This window comes from Gilbertella persicaria (assembly GCF_025201335.1).
Source record: "Gilbertella persicaria strain CBS 190.32 chromosome Unknown B0P05scaffold_13, whole genome shotgun sequence".
Classification (NCBI taxonomy): domain Eukaryota; kingdom Fungi; phylum Mucoromycota; class Mucoromycetes; order Mucorales; family Choanephoraceae; genus Gilbertella; species Gilbertella persicaria.
This window is the reverse complement of record NW_026251974.1, coordinates 179,127-196,952: the sequence shown is the minus strand read 5'-3', so window position 1 is coordinate 196,952 and position 17,826 is coordinate 179,127. Positions and strand designations below refer to the sequence as shown.

At 36.3% G+C, this 17,826-nt stretch overlaps 9 protein-coding genes and 1 non-coding gene across 10 annotated transcripts; 3 read left to right on the top strand and 7 right to left on the bottom strand.

Annotated features, from left to right (window-relative positions):
* Position 1: 1 nt before the first annotated feature.
* On the bottom strand, positions 2 to 1,695 carry B0P05DRAFT_535919 (P-loop containing nucleoside triphosphate hydrolase protein). The gene is made up of 6 exons (XM_051577497.1): positions 1,609 to 1,695; positions 1,450 to 1,561; positions 1,265 to 1,406; positions 506 to 1,204; positions 143 to 456; positions 2 to 98 (listed from the first exon to the last, which is right to left on the bottom strand). The coding sequence occupies exons 1-6, from the start codon at positions 1,630 to 1,632 to the stop codon at positions 85 to 87; spliced, it is 1,305 nt and encodes a 434-aa protein (XP_051436305.1). The 5' UTR covers positions 1,633 to 1,695; the 3' UTR covers positions 2 to 84.
* Positions 1,696 to 1,719: 24 nt separating this feature from the next.
* Positions 1,720 to 3,505, top strand: B0P05DRAFT_595677 (uncharacterized protein). Its single transcript, XM_051583111.1, has 4 exons — positions 1,720 to 1,861; positions 1,905 to 2,204; positions 2,252 to 2,379; positions 2,422 to 3,505. Exons 1-4 carry the CDS (start codon positions 1,752 to 1,754, stop codon positions 3,495 to 3,497), a joined length of 1,614 nt encoding a protein of 537 aa, XP_051436304.1. The 5' UTR covers positions 1,720 to 1,751; the 3' UTR covers positions 3,498 to 3,505.
* A 262-nt stretch (positions 3,506 to 3,767) lies between these two features.
* On the bottom strand, positions 3,768 to 4,374 carry B0P05DRAFT_467318 (uncharacterized protein; the record flags this gene model as incomplete). The annotated part of the gene is made up of 2 exons (XM_051574374.1): positions 3,768 to 4,040; positions 4,102 to 4,374. 2 exons carry the CDS (start codon positions 4,372 to 4,374, stop codon positions 3,768 to 3,770), a joined length of 546 nt encoding a protein of 181 aa, XP_051436303.1.
* Positions 4,375 to 4,635: 261 nt separating this feature from the next.
* On the bottom strand, positions 4,636 to 5,925 carry B0P05DRAFT_41551 (uncharacterized protein). Its single transcript, XM_051573686.1, has one exon. It carries the CDS (start codon positions 5,872 to 5,874, stop codon positions 4,996 to 4,998), a length of 879 nt encoding a protein of 292 aa, XP_051436302.1. The 5' UTR covers positions 5,875 to 5,925; the 3' UTR covers positions 4,636 to 4,995.
* A 61-nt stretch (positions 5,926 to 5,986) lies between these two features.
* Positions 5,987 to 6,060, bottom strand: B0P05DRAFT_t37. The gene has a single exon. It is a non-coding gene; the product is annotated as a tRNA-Arg (tRNA).
* An 802-nt stretch (positions 6,061 to 6,862) lies between these two features.
* Positions 6,863 to 7,741, bottom strand: B0P05DRAFT_585799 (uncharacterized protein; the record flags this gene model as incomplete). Its single annotated transcript, XM_051582472.1, has 2 exons — positions 6,863 to 7,642; positions 7,694 to 7,741. 2 exons carry the CDS (start codon positions 7,739 to 7,741, stop codon positions 6,863 to 6,865), a joined length of 828 nt encoding a protein of 275 aa, XP_051436301.1.
* Positions 7,742 to 8,073: 332 nt separating this feature from the next.
* B0P05DRAFT_535906 (uncharacterized protein) lies at positions 8,074 to 8,455 on the bottom strand. Its single transcript, XM_051577496.1, has one exon. It carries the CDS (start codon positions 8,396 to 8,398, stop codon positions 8,123 to 8,125), a length of 276 nt encoding a protein of 91 aa, XP_051436300.1. The 5' UTR covers positions 8,399 to 8,455; the 3' UTR covers positions 8,074 to 8,122.
* Positions 8,456 to 8,786: 331 nt separating this feature from the next.
* Positions 8,787 to 11,148, top strand: B0P05DRAFT_535905 (Dihydropteroate synthase-like protein). The gene has a single exon (XM_051577495.1). It carries the CDS (start codon positions 8,838 to 8,840, stop codon positions 11,100 to 11,102), a length of 2,265 nt encoding a protein of 754 aa, XP_051436299.1. The 5' UTR covers positions 8,787 to 8,837; the 3' UTR covers positions 11,103 to 11,148.
* Positions 11,149 to 11,247: 99 nt separating this feature from the next.
* Positions 11,248 to 12,018, top strand: B0P05DRAFT_466998 (ubiquitin-conjugating enzyme E2 W; the record flags this gene model as incomplete). The annotated part of the gene is made up of 6 exons (XM_051574363.1): positions 11,248 to 11,290; positions 11,338 to 11,395; positions 11,447 to 11,489; positions 11,546 to 11,632; positions 11,763 to 11,879; positions 11,935 to 12,018. The coding sequence occupies 6 exons, from the start codon at positions 11,248 to 11,250 to the stop codon at positions 12,016 to 12,018; spliced, it is 432 nt and encodes a 143-aa protein (XP_051436298.1).
* A 260-nt stretch (positions 12,019 to 12,278) lies between these two features.
* B0P05DRAFT_570432 (amino acid permease/ SLC12A domain-containing protein) lies at positions 12,279 to 14,540 on the bottom strand (the record flags this gene model as incomplete). Its single annotated transcript, XM_051581309.1, has 10 exons — positions 12,279 to 13,291; positions 13,345 to 13,527; positions 13,559 to 13,601; positions 13,758 to 13,764; positions 13,819 to 13,894; positions 13,944 to 13,992; positions 14,020 to 14,066; positions 14,124 to 14,160; positions 14,211 to 14,250; positions 14,290 to 14,540. The coding sequence occupies 10 exons, from the start codon at positions 14,538 to 14,540 to the stop codon at positions 12,279 to 12,281; spliced, it is 1,746 nt and encodes a 581-aa protein (XP_051436297.1).
* Positions 14,541 to 17,826: the final 3,286 nt, after the last annotated feature.

Below are 17,826 nucleotides of genomic sequence, written 5' to 3'. Positions count from 1 at the left end.
GCATGATTTTCACTCGTACCTTAGAAAACACACACATTTTTATTCGAGATAGTTGAACAGTTATATATGCATTCATCTGAAAGCTTACCCTTCTTGACCTATAGAACTATTAATGTGCTTATCACTTCGTTTTATTTCTTACCAAAATCTCGAGTGAAATTGACTTGTTGTTGAATATCATCTTTGTTTACAGTAGGTTTCGAGTTTTGCACTGCTTTTAAAAAGTCTTTCAACGTTAATTCTGGCTCAAACAATTCATCTGGTTTGATATCAACCCAAGTCATTTCTAGAGCACCAGAAGCACCTGGTGAACAGGGTGTCAAATAGCGTTTCTTTTCTTTTGGATTCGTCCTTGATGGTGCTTCTATCCATCGAAAATGGGTTGCTGTTTGAATTTTGCGGACAGGTTGCATCAAAGCATCTCTCACCAGAACAGCAATATCAGATCCAGAGTATCTTGTGTTGATCGTTAGTATAAACTCACAAAGTGTGTCTTTTATCATACCCTTCTGTCATATCAGCTAGTTTTCTATAATTTGCTTCTGTTAATGTACACGGTGTTGTGCCTACATTCAACTTGAATATAGTCGCACGCGCATGTGCTTCAGGCAGAGGAATATATATACGTTTTTCAAATCTTCTTCTGATAGCAGAATCTAATTGCCAGGGAATATTCGTAGCACCCAACACTAGCACACCATCCATATCATTACCAACACCATTCATTTGAACCAAAAACTCTGTCTTAATACGCCTTGCTGCCTCTGATTCTCCTTCACCGCGTGTGCTGCACAATGAATCGATTTCATCAATAAACACTATACTTGGTTTATTTTCTCTGGCCATTTGGAACAGTTGCTTTACAAGGCGCTCACTTTCACCAAGCCATTTAGATACCAGATCAGAAGAAGAAACAGAAAAAAATGTAGAATTTGCTTCAGTAGCTACTGCTTTTGCAAGAAAAGATTTGCCTGTGCCAGAGGGGCCATAGAGTAAAATGCCTCGCCATGGTTTCCTTTGGCCTGTAAACAAATGAGGAAACTTGATAGGTAAGATGACTGCTTCTTTTAATGCTTCTTTGGCTCCTTCTAGGCCTGCTACATCATCCCATTTTACATTTGGCTTTTCCGTTAAAATCGCACTGGTCAAACTTTCTCTTATTCTTTTTGTTTCTGAATCGATATCCTCATTATTGCTTTTCTTTCTGATATATATATATGTATATGTATCAATAGACTGCAAAAAGACATACCCCCACGCTTACTTTTTGGATACACTATCAGCACCTGTGGGTTCTTTTCGCTTCTTTTCTTGTTGTTTAAGGAATTCTTTAAGTATTGCTGCTCTGTCTAAATATTCGATAAATCGTTTACGGATAGGTTCTTTCAAGCGATCATTTTTTTCGTCTATTTATTAGTGAATGATGTTATCCATTTATTGATATCTTACACTTGAGTGCTGTCATAAAATAATCGAATGCATTTAAATATTGAGCATATGCTTCTTTATAATTGCCTTTATGGTCTTCTTCTGTTGCTTTTTTAACAATTTCAACTGCTTTCTATGTCCATTCAATATACTTCGACGCATATGTTGATGCCTACATACCCCAAGTAAGTCAGTATTTGGCATTGGTCTTTGAATAAAAAAAAAAAGAAAAAAAAAAGAAAAAGAAAAACCTTGGCATACTATTTTAGGCAGCATAAAGAGCGCCTTCTTAATGTGACTTTTCCAACACGTCACTTTTCATAATGAAAAGAGTCGTGTTTACTTTTTTTTTTCTTTCTCTTTTTTTTTTCATTATGGCTGACGATAACAGAGAAGAACAACCACAGGATCAACACAGTAATGATCAACAAAAGTACGTGTCATGTAGTATTTTCTCAAGTATTTATGTATTTTAGTAAACCTCCCTTTCGTAATCCAATGCAAGGTTTTGATCCTTCATTGATGAAAATGGGTATGATGAATCCTGTTCAGTATCAGCATTTTCAACAAATGATGATGATGCAGCAGTTTAGAAGACAACAGATGCAAAGACAAACAGCCATGGCTGCCAATAGTTCTAATATTCCGCCCGAGTCACAGAAACCGCCTACTGGCTATGTATGTTTCAAATGTGGACAACCCGGCCATTGGATTTACTATTGTCCCAATGTACCTAAAGGACAGTTTGTACAGAGAAATTCGGCCATAAATCAAAGGCAAGTTCTACACCATATGTATATATGCATACTAAAATGTTGCATAGAACACAACAAACCAATCAAGCTGAAAATAACAATCAAAAACCTCAGGAACTAACATGCATGATTTGTAACAAAATAATGACAGATGCTGTATTAATACCTTGTTGTGGCAAATCATTTTGTAAAGAATGTATGTATTTCTATTTCAATAAAGCAATTAATAGCAGGATAGGTATAACCAATACACTTGAGTCCAATCCATGTCCTTATTGTCATCAAGAATCAAGTGCAATAGACCAACTTGTACCAAACAGAACACTCAGATTGACTATTGAGGCTCATTTGGAAAAAATATCCAAAGAAAAGAAAGAGGAAGAAGAACAAGAACAACAGCAGGAAGAGAAACAAGGAGGAGGAGGAGGAGGAGGAGGAGGAAGTGAAGAAAAGGGCATGCCTATTCAAGTATTTGATTCTTCACAAGAAGAACGCAAGACAAGAAATGATATGAATTGGATGCCAAGACCCTTTATGAACAACCGTTTCCCTGGATTCATGCCAGATATGAACTGGATGCGTAATACAGAAGAAATGGAGTCTCGACCTCCTTTTGTGCCTTTTCCCGGAAATTTTAATAATGAAATGGGGCCATTTGCCGGTATGCCTCAGGAAATGTTTGGGTTTAATGTTGGTTTCAACCCTCGGGGCGGATTTAATGGCATGCGAGGATCGCGCGGAAGAGGACGTGGAGGTTTCCATGGTAGCATGAGACGTCGCTCAGACAATATGGATGAAAAGAAGTCTCAAACAGAAGCAGACTATGATGAGAAACCAAGTAGATACTCGAGACATCACCACTCTAGATCAAGTTCACCTCGTCATCGTGATGAAAGCAGAGAAGATAGTCGTGACAGCAGACGTAGTAGCAGACACAGAGACAGTAGCAGACACAGAGACAGTAGCAGACACAGAGACAGTAGCAGACACAGAGATGATAGTAGACGCAGAGACAGTAGCAGACGCAGAGATGATAGCAAAAGAAGAGATGATAGCAGACACTATCGTGATGATAGTCGTAGAAGAAAAGAAGACAAATACAAAAGACATTATGAAGACGATGAAGACGATGAAGACGATGAAGATAGAGATAGTAAGCATCACAGAAGAAGATCCAGATCGCCAGCAGAGAATGAAGAGCGGGCTTCTTCACGCCATCGACACCATCACAGTTCAAGGCATCGTTCATCAAGATACAACAGAAGTCGTGAGAGAAGTCATCGCGACAGAGATAAAGACAGAAAAAGACGTTAAATAAAATGCGTTTATTTTGTAGGAAATGTCCACGCAATCTGTTCATGTTCATTCTTACCAAAAGACCAGGCAGGGACATAACAAGACTCTATGTTGCCCATGTCTGGCTTAGGCTTAAAATGTGTGTATAAATTCATATCTGGATTATTATTTTCTTGTGTGCTTTGATAGATCAATAAGTTGCGATCTCCGGCTTTACGTCTCAAGACGTAAGTACCAGGTTCAAGAGTTCTATTGAAGGATTAGTACAGTGATTATTAATGAACAAACTTACTTGTAAATCTTTGAGAGAATATGCAAAAGTGTATCACTTTCATAAGCTGGTCTCCAATTCTCTCCCATAATATTCAGCATTTGTTTATGTTCTACCTTCATCAGTATATTCTTGATCACGTCAATTCTTCCTTCTAAAAGAGTAGCATGTCCACCCACATAAGATCGAATCCAGTTAGTAGCTCTTTCCATTGGTGTTACTATTTCTTTTAAATCTTCAGTCAAATATTCCAATTTGGTATTGATTAGCACTTTTTTATCGAATGCTTTCTTATCTTGACTCTGTTTTTTATCAGATCCAGCTTCTTTATATATATATATATATGCATACCTTGAGTTCACCATCAAGTTGATGTCGAATAAGGATAGACAATTCTCCAAAACTCCAAAGATTGTATTGAAGATTTTCTTCTGTATCAGTATTTTGTTTATCGACATTGATTTGTACAGAGTGTCTTTTCTCCCAATCTAAGCATAAACTCTTGAAAGCTAAATCGTAGACGATTTTGTTTCTGTCTCGAGGTGTCGCTGTCTGCTGAGGTAAGGCGTGATCAAAAAATATAGTGTTGGTCCCCTTTTCATTTTTAACAACTGTGATGGGCATAAGCATATCAAAAGAGAAAGAATGCATCAACTGAATCAAGTCTATCAAACATTCAATTGATATCACAATATCTGGTTTCGTTTCTGATGCTAATGTAGTTGCTGTAGAATCCTTAGAAATGGCAGGAGGCATTTTCTTTTGGTAATAATCAATGCCTTCATCTTGTGGTTCTGTCTGCATGTATTGTTTAAAGAGGTCCATTTTCCTTGGCGTATCAAAAACTTTAGGATTACAAGGTGCGATTTGACCCTAACAGTATGAATAAAAAGACACAATGCCTATTAACTTACTTTGGATCCCAAGCTTCTCTTAAACAACAAGAGCGATTTTTCATTTCGTGGGTCAGGCACAAGATTAAGCAGGTGGAAGTATTTGTAAAATTGCTATAAATCAAGTATTGGTCATCTTTGTATTAAGACCGATGCACTTACTGGGTATAGCTTTAGTCTTTCTAATTCTAGTTTATAATAATTTTGAAACATTTGCTCTACTTTAGGATTTGAAGTGCTATAAATGCCAGATTCTACTGCTTTTGCGCATTGATCTTTCATAAATTCATCTTTTTCTACTGCTAATCCTTGACATACATCTCTAAACCATTGATCATCCAATTCAGATATTTCAATACCCTAAAGAAAACGACAGTCTGAGTATGTGTATTATAGCAGAAAAGGAAGTTACTTTTTTCTTTTTTTCATTGATAGCAATAAACTTAATGTGTTCTTCTTTTGTATATCGAGAATAGCGCTCTGATGATGATGAAGAAGGAGATTGTCCGTTGTTGCCAGCGGCCATTGCAGCAATTTTTAAGTCATTCATTCTCTGCTTTTGTTGTCTTGTTACTCTTCCCTTTTTTTCTTTCATCATTAATGCATCTAATGGGCTTGTCCCAATATGGGGCACATTGTCAGGAGCTGGTTCTGCTTCAACCACAGGTAACGGTAAGACAGATGCTTCAGGAACCTTAGCTGGTTCTGGTTCAACTTGTTTTGGCTGTCGTGGCACAATGCCTTCTTGTTCAATCCATTCTTCCAGCTGTAAAATGGCTTGCCAATCATGCTTGTATTCTTTATCTACTTCCTCTGTTGTAGTGTATTTCTGATAGGCTTCTCGAGTAAATAGGATGCCAGAACCATGCATGCGCTTATTACGTTCTTTATGCTCTTCTTCTGTTCCGTCTTCACGAAAACGCTTTAAACTGATAAAATCATCATCCATGGAGCGTGTATCTGTGCAGACAAGCTGTTCTTTAGGTGCTGAGCTTTCTTCTTCACTTTCTGCCTCAACTTCTTTTATTTCTCCTACAGCTTTCTGTTGGCTATTGGCTACCTCGCTGTTGTCGTCTATGATCTCGTGAATTTCATTGATAAGATCGTTTTCAATATCGATCATCGATTCATCACTACTGTCTTCTTCGCCGATCTCGGTGATGTCATGTTCCTGAAGTTCAAAAGAAATACTTTGGTTTTGTTGGTGAACATCAGTATCTGCGCGCTCCATACTTCAGTTTGAAAAAGAAAAGGGGAACGTACATTTTTGAAACAAAAAAAAGTAAATATTGACACATCAAAAAGTATGTGTCCGAAAGTAGAGTAAAAAGAGAAAAACAAAGAACCCAGTACGGGGGTCGAACCCGTAATCTTCCGTTTAGAAGACGGATGCCTTATCCAATTGGGCCAACCGGGCTAGTTGCTGAAATTGGACACTTATTTAATACACAGATATATAATTATGCACGTCACGTGACTTATGACCAATGAGCGTAGCTTAATTGGCTATCTTATGGGAGTATTGTGACACCGAATCTCTAATTTTTGTCGACATTTGTGTTCGTTGAAATACAAGAAAATATACATGTACACCAAAGCCAAACAAAGGAATTGATTAAGAGAATTGTAAGTTGCAGTATTCTTATGTAAGAGTAGAAATTGGGACACTACGACTTTTGTTCTATTCAATCCTGACACTGGCAGAGAATCAAGTTGGCTCAATCATTTGTTTTTTATTTTTACCTCTGTCATTGCAGTTTCACCAAGATATAACCGAGTCAACAGGGTTTCTTTTCTTAAGAGTTTGGTAGTTTTATTCAGTAATGCTTTCAGGAATACGAGCTGGGTCATAGTGACCTAACAAGGGTGTTGCGCCTTCTCAGAAGTCTTTCCAGTTGCCTCATACCTCCTTAACTTCAGCTCTTGCACAAAGGACAGGGAGGAAAGAATAGTCCATTGTTTAATTTTACAACTTAAAAAGGAAGATGCACGTATAGCTCTAATGTTATTTGTTTATGAAGCACTTTTTATCAATCGTTTGATAGCTTTTATTGTACAGCAACTGCTAATTTATCGAACTTCAACAATTAAGTAGCTCGCGACTTAGTTAAATGGTAACAAATAAGCTGTCTTATCGACAAATTCATTTAGACAAGTTTAATACAAGAATGAGAACAATATTTTTACATGGTTATTATATTACAAAATAAAGATATATATTAATCCTGTTGATTTTTTTCTGTATGAACAAACATCAGCATGGCCTCTGCAGCAGCATTTGTTGCTGATAAAGGAGACGATGTATTTGATACATCAGGACTCTTGTGTTGGCTATATGGTTGGTTGGGTATCGACAGTGACAGTCGAAGTCTACTTGTTCTAGTCCAGTCAGGGCTCACATCATCTCTCAAGTTATGATCTGTATCTTCATCTTCATCTTCATCATCTTCAAGTAAAGTAGGCTCTTCAATCATTTGCTCACTGTTTTGTCTCTCTCTCTGGTGTTCTTTCATAGCAATGGCATAGGACAGATAATCCAAAGAATTGTTGACGATAGATGGTTCATCGTCTGGATCAGAAGGCACTCGAGATTCATCAAAGGAAGACACAGAATAGTTTCTAGTTAGACGTCCAGGTTTATCTGTATTCCAATTCTCTTGATCATAATGATGAAAGTGATAAGTTGGTTGATGTATGGATTCATGTTGAGATGCAAATTGTTGCTTTTTGATTGCATGTTGCTTTTTATTTATGGACAGAGAAGGTGTTGAACGATTCAGTGCCGAGTTTGCTTTTGAAGGTCTTCCTCTTTTAGCCAGCTGACAGGTTTTTCTCTCAATGATGTCTTGCTGAGTAAATCTTGGTACTGGGATTTCCTTGATTGTTTGTCTCTGTCTTTGCTTCCAGAAATATTCTACATCGCCAAATGTATTGGTTTGCCAGCCATTTCGAAGTTTAAAGCGAGCAAATTCGAGCCTAGCTTGTAATGACTCTAAGTGCTGTGTTTTGATATTTAGTAAATGAAATCATCATCGTCATAATCAAATTACCTTTGAAATGTCTTGTTTATGACGATGTAAATGTGAATGAGTGCTCATATTACTACACATAAATTTATTGTTTTTTTTTTCTAGTAAAGAAATAAAAGGAAAAGGAAAGAAAGAAAGGGAAAGGAATATTTCCTTACTATGATACTTCTTAATTCATTGCCTTTTTTTTTAAATATAAAAAACTACCGCGTTTTTTTTTGGAGCGCGTCGCGGAAATCTAAATTTACCTTGTATATATCTTTTTTTACAATAAAAAGGTGTAGTTTTTTTTTTCTAAAAAAAAAAATAATCGCGCCTTGTAAAAAAAAAAAAAAAAAAAAAAAAAGTATTTTTTTCCTATTTCATTGAATAAAAAAAAAGAGAAATCTTATACTGACTAGTAAATGTTTACATGTTCATTTTTTATTTATTTTTATTTTTAAAGGGAGCCTAATTCGGCCCTGTTGAACCATAAACAACTCTAGAAGGATCTTCTGCTGGCAGTCGTTCATATTGAAGTCCACCCGATTCAAGGTCTTCAATATTTTCATTGTATTTATGTACTATATAAAAGCCATGAATAATACCTGGCACAGCACCAAGTGCACAAAGACAAATATTAATAAGTAAATCGATACTGCATCCAGTCTTGATGGCTACTGCGGCAGGAGGGAAAAAGAAGGCAATAATAAAGAGAGCAATGTCTCTACCGGTATAAGGACTCATTGTTTACTAATGCAAAAAAAAAATCAGAGAGGAAAAGAGAAAAGAAGACAAAAGTATTTTCATTTTTTTTTCTTTTTCTCGATGTGAAACATTCCCTTTTGAGACTATATATATACAATAAGCTTTTTGTTTGATTAGCAAAGAATTTATTTCAAGAACACTCATGTGTTTATCGAGTGTCTTTTTTTTTCTCTTGAATTGAGTTGCATTTTGAGGGTTTCAAAATAAGCTACATTCGCATAAAGATGTCTTGTTTTCTGCAGCCAATGACATACATCAGAATCCTGATCATTGCGCAAATCTAAAGAAAGTGATACTCTGATTGGCTAGTAATACAGTCACATAAGCATTGATTTTTTCGCACATCTCTCTTTGGATAATTAAGACATCTTGATCTAATTTTTTTTTTCATTTTTTTCATTCCCTCTTTTTTGCAACCATGGAAGAGAAGCAATACGATAAAATCTTGATTAAAAACCTCGTTTTAAAGAACGTAGCTGGTGTAGAAGCCTGGCAAAGACTCAAATCTCAACCAGTGGCTATCACAGTTGAGTTGCATACAGATATCACAGCTGCAGGAAATACAGACCATGTCACAAATACAATCCATTATGGCCATGTAACCAAGGCTATCACAAAGCTAGGAGAAACAAGCACCTTTTCTTCCCTTGAAGCTCTGGCACATGCTGTTGTCAAATTAGGTTGTGTCCAATTTGGTGCTGCAAGAACACAAGTGACAGTAGAACAACCCAAGGCATTGCTGCATGCTGCTGCTTCTGGTGTCAAATTGACTCGAGCCATTGAAGACTACCAAAATCTAGATAAAGATGTAGTAGAAACAACAGGGGAAGTGTCAGGTTTGGGTGTAAAAGATGAGATTTTTGTACGTGATCTACGTTTACATACTATTGTGGGTGTCAATCCTTGGGAACGAGAGGAAAAGCAAGTAGTGATTATCAATCTCAAAGTATACCCTTCCTCTTTACCTTATGGTGATATCTTTGCTGAACAAAACAAATCTCATAACTTGAGAACCATTGTACGTACATTGACTCGTCATATCGAAGCCTCTGGATACAAGACGATCGAGGCCTTTGGTGTGACAGTGGCCCGTTTGGCTTTAGAGAAATGCCATGTCAACAAAGTGTCTGTTCGCGTTGAAAAACCAAGTGCTATTTTGTTTGCTGATTGCTCTGGTCTTGAAGTCACTCGTGATCGTATTTGGTTAAAGCAGACGATTGAAGAAGAAAAGAAAGCAGGTCAAAAGTTTATTCATTATGACAGTATGTTGCACTACAGTAAAGAGGTGCCTGCCAACTATAACCAAACAGCCTATATTGCATTTGGTTCTAATATCGGTGATCGTGTGGATAATATTAACAAGGCTCTTGCACTACTGGAGAGTGAATGTAGCAGTGCTGTCCTCGACACAAGTTTCCTGTACGAAACACCCCCTATGTACTACACTGAACAACCAGCCTTTTTAAATGGTGTCTGTAAGATTGCTACTTGTCTGGATCCACATGTTCTTTTGAAGAAACTAAAAGATACTGAAAACACATTGGGTCGTCTACCCAGTTTCCGCAATGGACCTCGTCCTATTGATCTCGATATTTTATTCTACAATGATTTAGTGCTAGATGACGGAGAAGTGCTCACCATTCCTCACAAGTCTATTCAGGAACGCGAATTTGTCCTCTGGCCTTTGAATGATATCGCTCGTGATATGGAACATCCTCGTCTATTTAAGACAAATGGGCAACTGCTATCTCAGTTACTCAAAGTCACAGCTGAAAGCAAAGAAGGTCCATTGAAGATCGATAAAGTATCACCTATTCAACAAAACAAATTGTGGCGTTGGAATGAAAAGACATACATTATGGGTATACTCAACACAACACCCGATAGTTTCTCTGACGGTGGCAAGCACAATGATCTTGAATCTGCTGTTGCTGCTGCCTGGAAAATGAAAGAAGAAGGCGCTGATATCATTGATGTGGGTGGTATGTCTACTCGACCTGGTGCTGATGATACTTTTCCTGAAGATGAAGAGATTCGCCGTGTGGTGCCTGTGATCAAGCAATTACGTGCCTCTGGTTTCGATTTGCCTATTTCTATTGATACTTTCCGTGCTTCTGTTGCTGAAGCTGCCGTCAAGGCTGGTGCTGATCTGATCAACGACATCAGTGGTGGTTCTCGTGATCCCAATATGCTCAAGGTCATGGCTGATTGTAATGTACCTGTCTGTTTAATGCATATGCGTGGTGATGCTCAAACCATGATGTCTACCGAGAACACAACGTATGAAAATGATGATGTAGTGGATGATGTGACGCATGTATTACACCTTCTTGTTGAACGTGCTATTGCTGCAGGTGTCCATCGTTGGAATATTATTGTGGATCCAGGTGTAGGGTTTGCAAAGACAGCTGAGCAAGATTTTGAATTACTGCGTCATTTGGGAGACATGTCTGAGGGACAAGATTCTTTGTTACGCGGTTTTCCTTCTCTGGTAGGCATCAGCCGCAAGAAATTTATTGGTGGCGTCACTGGTGTCAAAGAGGCTGAAAAGCGAACATTTGGCACTGCAGGTGCAGCGGCTGCTTGTGTTGCCGGCAAAGCTAATATTCTACGCGTACACGACGTTCGCCCCATGTGGGAAGTTGTTCAAGTATGCGACCAAGTGTGGAGAAAAAAAGTATAGTAACAATGTTAATAAAAATAGAATAAAACACAGGTTAGAAATCAAACTAAGTTTTTTTTTTAATATCAGCACAAGAAAAAAAAAAAGTGCTTATGCCGCTACTATTCTTTTTTTCTTTCTTTCTTTCTTTTTTCTATACACGAACATGGCTTCTATTTATACAAAGAGGCTTACAAAAGAACTCAAAGGTACATATATATATATATATTCTTGATTTCTCAAGTCTTTTTTCTAGATCTTAATAAAAATCCTCCAGAAGGTGTTGAGGTAGAAGAAGCAGACAACCTAAAAAAGTAGGCCAACAGCTACATGTGTTTCTTTTTATTGACAATTTTGTTATATAGATGGCGTTTGCGTTTAAGAGGCGCACCAGGTACTATTTATGAGGTTTGTTACAATCATTCATTGCTTTGAACAAAATGAATTGAACATATTCATCATAGGGAGAGGAATTCAAATTAGAATTTCGGTTTACACCACAGTATCCATTGGAAGCACCTGATGTTGTCTTTATCAAGCCTTATATACCAGTTCATCCCCAGTAAGTAATACATAAAATATTGCGATCAAAGAAAATAATAGTGTTCAAAAAAAAAAGTGTAAGTCATTTAGAGAGACACATAGAAAGGAAGAGTAAATGTATAGGAATTGATCATATAGATTTACTCAAATGGACACATTTGTCTCAACATTCTCTATAAAGACTGGTCGCCTGTTCAAACGGTGGCACACGTCTGCTTATCCATTATCTCTATGATATCAAGTTGCACCAAGAAAGTAAGGATCATTGATTTAAGCGGATATTTATAGCATCATTTTGGATCGTTTATAGGAACTTCCACCAGATAATGATTTATACATCAAAGGGGCTTCGAATTCACCTAAAAAGACAGCATGGGCCTTCCAGGTAAAATAACTGAATTTGTGTTATATGTCATTCTAATTTTATTGTCTATAGTAAGAAACGATCTAATTGTTTGATAGTTGACTAACACATGTTTAATAGCGACGATACAGTGTAATAAGAAAATAAAGGCAGAGAAAAAAAAATACATAGATATATATATATATATATAAAATGTCTACAGCAATAGTTTAATTAAAAAGAGGATTATATAGTAAATATTAGTGAAGATGGTAGTGTTACAGCAAGAATGGACTCTTCTTTCTTTTATTTTACAGGATCCAAGAAAGTGCTTTTCTGTACCAAGGCAAAATTTCATCCATTTCCTTGTCTTTCTCAATATCAAGGTGTGTAACACGACCTGTATCAAAGTCAACTTCCTTCAAAGGAACAAGTTTTGATTTTCTAATGATCTTGTAACCAATATACCAGACAGCAACAGGGACAAGACCGATGTAAGCAGTAACAAAATTAACAGCATCAAATGTAGGTGTGAATGAAGTATAACCTTGACCAAAGGTAACAAAGGTAGTTAAGGCAATAGCGATGATAGAAGTCCAAGGGTAACAGAAAGCCTTGTAGGGCAAATCTTCCATGCTACGACCTTGTGCCTTAAAGGCACGTCTAAAACGAATGTGAACAACAGCAATACCCCACCAACTAATGAAGCCACTGACAGCAGTAACACTCAAGAACCAAACAAAGGCAACAGAGGCACTATAGATAGAGACAAAGACACAAAGGAAACCAATGATAGAAGAGATAATGACAGCCCAGTAAGGAGCACCCCAACGGTTTAAGTTGCCCATGAAGCGAGGAGCATTACCATCCTTGGCAAGACCCAAAAGAGTACGAGAACAAGTATAAAGAGAAGAGTTGGCAGCAGACAGGACACTGACCAAAATGACAGCATTGATGATGTGGGCACCAACTTCAATACCAGCAAGACTAAAGACAAGAGTGAAGGAAGCAGTGCCTGGATCACCATTGGAATTGGCCAAGTTGGGGTTGTTGTAAGGAAGACACATGCCTAACAAGAAGATAGTGATGATATAGAAAAAGATAATACGCCAGAAAGTGTTACGAATAGCACGGGGAACAGTTCTGGTAGGGTTCTTTGCTTCACCAGCAGTGATACCGACAATTTCAGTACCCATGAAAGAGAAACCAGCAGAGAGTAAGACGTTCAATGTACCAAGACCACCATTCACAAAGGCTCCGGGATCACTCCAGTATTTGAAGCCAATAACTTGGTCACCAAGACCGCCAGTTGTGACACACAAAGCTAGAAGTGGATATATGTCAGTGTATCAACTATCATACAAAGCAGTATCTTACCAATAATGATAAAGACAATAACAATTAAAATTTTGAGTAAAGCAAACCAGTATTCTAATTCACCATAAAGCTTCACCCCAACCAAGTTAATTGCCAAAACCAAAAGCATAAAAATGGTGGACCAAGCAGGATCAGGCATAACTGGCTTCCACCAATTGATGATAGTCGCAGCAGCAGAAATTTCTATAATAAAGTGTTAATATATATATCATACCCAACGAAGGAATGGAGAGTTTACCAGTAGCAATAGTAACAGCCTATAAAAGGTTTTTATAGGAAATTAATAAAAGTTGTCTTTCATTTTAAGTTATGTACTACTTTACCCACTAAACAAAGAAAGAGAGAAATAAGATGAAAAAGGAAATAAAATGAGTAAGTTCAGAAAAAAAAAAAAGAAGCATTGCGTTGCTTACCGAAAGCCTACATTAATCAGGTTAATAAAACTTTATCTAATATTATCGTGTTCGATCATACCAATAATTCCAACCAAGGGCGAAACCCAAAGCTGGGTCAACAAAACGTGTAGCATAGTGATTAAAAGAACCAGAGACTATTAAACATGTAAGCTTTTTCTTTTCTTTTTTTCTTGTTTACTTTACCTGGCATATAAGTTGACATTTCGCCAAGACAAGTCATAAGACAGTAAACCTATAAAATGTTAGAGTTAGATCTCACGACTTGAAGCCTGCATATATTGTTGTTCTGTAGTACCATTAAACCAACTAAATAAAAATTAATTGTGAGAAATTATATTTAGGATTTTCTTTGTTGTTACTTACTGACACAATAGGCAATCAATGCACCTGCAGGACCAGCCTAAAAAAATGTTGTTTAGTAAATTTGTCTATTTGACATATCATATTTACCTCAGAAATGTTTTGTCCAGAGTTCAAGAACAAACCAGTACTACAAGGTAGAATAGTAAGTACATCGTGAGAAATATACATTGCTACTTGCCCAATACAACCACCGAGGGAAATCATTTGAATGTGACGAGCATTCAAACCTCTATGAGGTTTGGGCTCAGTGGGTGCAGTATAGCTTCGGCTGGGTATGCTTTCAAAAGAAACGTGTGATTGATCATAGATCTCGACTTTTTCATTGTCAAACACTCTCATTGGGTCATTATTGTTGGGTGTCATGGGCCGAATATTGCCCTGTTCAGCTTGTATCATCTTTTGATCACTGTCAGGCATAACAAAAATGAAAAAGGAGAAAAAAGAAAAGAAAAAGAAAAACGGGGATATAGAAGCTATAAAATTCTTTACAAGGTTCGAGCGATGATTCAATCTTCTGTAACTCAGTAAAGCAGAAACCAAAAAAGTCCGCTAATGCCGGATCCAACGAAAATTTTTTTTTTTAGTTTCTTTGACATGTCTTTACTTTTATGGAAAAAGAAAAATAGACTAACATTGCTTGCATATATGTGCTTATACTTGATTTTGTCACCGCTCGTTTAAATTTAGTAAACAAACAAAGAGTACGAGTCAAGATTAAGTTCAACACGATCGACATATAGAGAAAAAGGAATCGGCTACCTCAACAAAAAAACAAATCAAAAGTATTTAAATCAAGACTTTTGTGGTACGCTTCAATTTAATTCGATTACAATCAGCTTATATCACCAATAAAATAAGCCGTTGAGATATAATTTCCCACAAATAAGATTCAAACGGCAGACTGTTATCAGATAATAGCTGTGACACAAGCTGCTTTCCCTTATGATCACGTGACTCAAATAATGTATCATAAATGAGCTAAATGTTTTTTACCACGAGTTGTTTATGCTATTTCCGGAGCAATGAAAAAGTTGAAATACATTTCCCACCCTCTTTTTCTAAAGTAAATCCTTTGATCGACTTTCAGGGAATAAGGCCTTAAAAGGCTAGGCGATTTACTGCTACTTTTTTTCTTTTGCAAGCTATGGTTATGTGCAAGCACTTCATTTCTTGAATGATTACAAATCTTGAATTTAAATGATGGCATGCATTCTTGATTTCTATCTTAAGTGGTGCTATAGAGTGCTCTTTTTTTTTTTTTTTTTTTTTTAACTCAAGTTGGTTACACACTGCATTGATGTGGGACAGCTAAGATGCCAAATATTATATTGGTCACATGCACAATCATATCGCTTTCGATAAATATTTACTTATTACAGAGAAGCGATATACATAATCTTTATTTTGCAAAAAGTAGTAATTGAACGCTAGTTTTTTTCGATTAATATCAATTGCTTTTTTTTTGAAACCATAATGGCATTTAGTAAAGCAGAAGTTAAATAGTAGTCATGTTCATTCTGATACTTTCAACAACATTTCGATAAGACTGATCATTATCTCTCTTCTTGTCTTTAAATGTCAATTGAACTTTTTTATAATTGAATTCTGTTAATGCAAACACTACAAATGCTATCTATCAAAAAATATAAAAAACCAAACGTGCATTTATAGTATGACTAAAAGCTATTCAAGAGTTAAGATCAGATTACTGCTTTCTCTTGCCTTGATGTTAAAATCGATCGCCTTCCTAAAAATCATGTAAATCAAGCTGATTCTTTAAGGTTTTAGTTGATGTATTAAAACATTGAGCAGTCTAATGGACTTGTCTTTAGAAGGTTTCAATTGTAGCTGAAAAGTCAATTTCAATTTTATTAATACTCTCAAAGAATGATGCTCAATTTACATCCTAATGACAAACTCTAGATTTTCTAGAAACTGCATATCAAATAAAGAAAAAACCAACTTTCTTGTTTACGAATGCGTAACATAATATATTAGACCAAACTAATTTGTTTCAGTGATTGAATATCTATTCGTTCTAGCTTGTTTTCTTGTCACTCTGTATAAATTAAATTTGAGGTTCAAAAAAAGCTTTCAATGTCTGTCTACAATCCAAGGCTACTTTATTCGTTATACATTAAAGCACTTTTAGAAAAAAATCAATTTTAAATTTGCTCCATACTAATAAATCACAACTTATTTGTTTGAATACATATGATAAATTGGAGCTTTCTTTACTATATCAAAAAGGCCTCAAAGGTACCAAATGTTTAGTAAGAGCAAATAGCAACTATTTTATCAATTTTTTTTGAAATGACCTCTTTTGTACTGATTACAGTGTATAACAAACTTTGAATGTAGATTTGAGATCAATATTCAAATCAATTCAATGTTTTCATCTTAGCGAACTCGCTCTATTTTTATTAGAAGTACCTAGAGATGGTCTTGTCTGATTTCGGTTGGATCAGTTTTATATATATATATATATCTTCACGGACCTCTCGTGATCCTTCATGGGTCAAAATCATAAATCTCACACAACGGCCAAGCCAATGGTACCATTCGATTCCTTGGCTCGAAAGAATATGTTCCAAACGAAAAAATGGACTGCTTGATAATCTGGTTGTCGAGCAATGGCCCATCAAAGATTGGTGCATTTAAGCAGTATCTTGAACGTTTTTGCTCTAGATGTCATATAAAATATATAGGCCATAGAGTTATATAAAGTAGATGTGCTATTGTGGATGCTAAAGAACACAGGAAGATAGAAATATAGACACTTTATGATGTAAATGTGGGAGTAAATAGACATGGAGCATACAGGATGGCAGCATGTGGAGATTGAAATAGGGAAATTCCAGTTCTTCATCCCGCATAAAGCCGCAGTTGTCTGGCTTTGATACAGTGACAGAAGTTATAGATACTTGCTTTCTGAGCTTATTGCTGTAAAAAACGCAACAACTTTGCTGCTAAAATGTTGAGCAAATAGACAGAAATGTTTTCCAGGTTTTTCACTCATACCTCATCATCTTCATAGTACAATCAGCAGGAAAACACATTCACCAAAAACTACAGTCTCTGGCACGCATTTTGAGTATTCAGTCTTGTCGGTAGCTCCATTTTTCGTCTTGTAGCATTCCAAAGAGGCTAAAAGAGTTGTCAGGTTGAATATTTTCACGACTAGTACCCTTTGGATACGAGGCCAAAAATGGCCATTTTTCACAAGTCGCTTTTTCTCGCCCAAACCAATTCCAAAGATACCACATACGATAGCAAATACTGTTTGTAGGAATTTAGAGCACTTAGGCATGTACAAACAAACTTTATGCTGTTTTTATAGGCTTATGAAATAGAAGAAGACATGTCTTCTTTCATGTTGAAACATCTATTTCCCTGGTGTTTCTGCCTAAGCAATTAATGTAATATTAAACTGTTCATTCAAATAAAATAGCTTGTTAAAAAGACACCCGATCCCTCTTAAATCGAAGAAAGAGAGCACTTGCTTATGAAAAAGATGTCAAAGTGATGAAGATTCACTTTCACTTTATGATGCATGTTGTATGAAATATAGTTTTTAGAAGATACCCTAAACATGGTACCGACTTCCTTATATTCAAGGATCTCAATTTGATCACTCGGTTTTTATTACGGTAAAGAATATATTGAGCTCAAAAGGTATAAAGTCATTTGTATGATCTAATGA

What these genes read in the sequence shown, in the direction of transcription:
- B0P05DRAFT_535919 (XM_051577497.1), bottom strand. Translation starts at nt 1,632, where the DNA reads ATGCCAAATACTGACTTACTTGGG. An exon ending in TTTTATGACAGCACTCAAGT is followed by an intron (nt 1,407 to 1,449) that starts GTAAGATATCAA and finishes ACTAATAAATAG; the next exon opens with ACGAAAAAAATGATCGCTTG. An exon ending in GCTGATAGTGTATCCAAAAA is followed by an intron (nt 1,205 to 1,264) that starts GTAAGCGTGGGG and finishes TATATATATCAG; the next exon opens with AAAGAAAAGCAATAATGAGG.
- B0P05DRAFT_535905 (XM_051577495.1), top strand. Translation starts at nt 8,838, where the DNA reads ATGGAAGAGAAGCAATACGATAAAATCTTGATTAAAAACCTCGTTTTA.
- B0P05DRAFT_535906 (XM_051577496.1), bottom strand. Translation starts at nt 8,398, where the DNA reads ATGAGTCCTTATACCGGTAGAGACATTGCTCTCTTTATTATTGCCTTC.
- B0P05DRAFT_595677 (XM_051583111.1), top strand. Translation starts at nt 1,752, where the DNA reads ATGAAAAGAGTCGTGTTTACTTTTTTTTTTCTTTCTCTTTTTTTTTTC. An exon ending in CACAGTAATGATCAACAAAA is followed by an intron (nt 1,862 to 1,904) that starts GTACGTGTCATG and finishes TATGTATTTTAG; the next exon opens with TAAACCTCCCTTTCGTAATC. An exon ending in AATTCGGCCATAAATCAAAG is followed by an intron (nt 2,205 to 2,251) that starts GCAAGTTCTACA and finishes AATGTTGCATAG; the next exon opens with AACACAACAAACCAATCAAG.
- B0P05DRAFT_41551 (XM_051573686.1), bottom strand. Translation starts at nt 5,874, where the DNA reads ATGGAGCGCGCAGATACTGATGTTCACCAACAAAACCAAAGTATTTCT.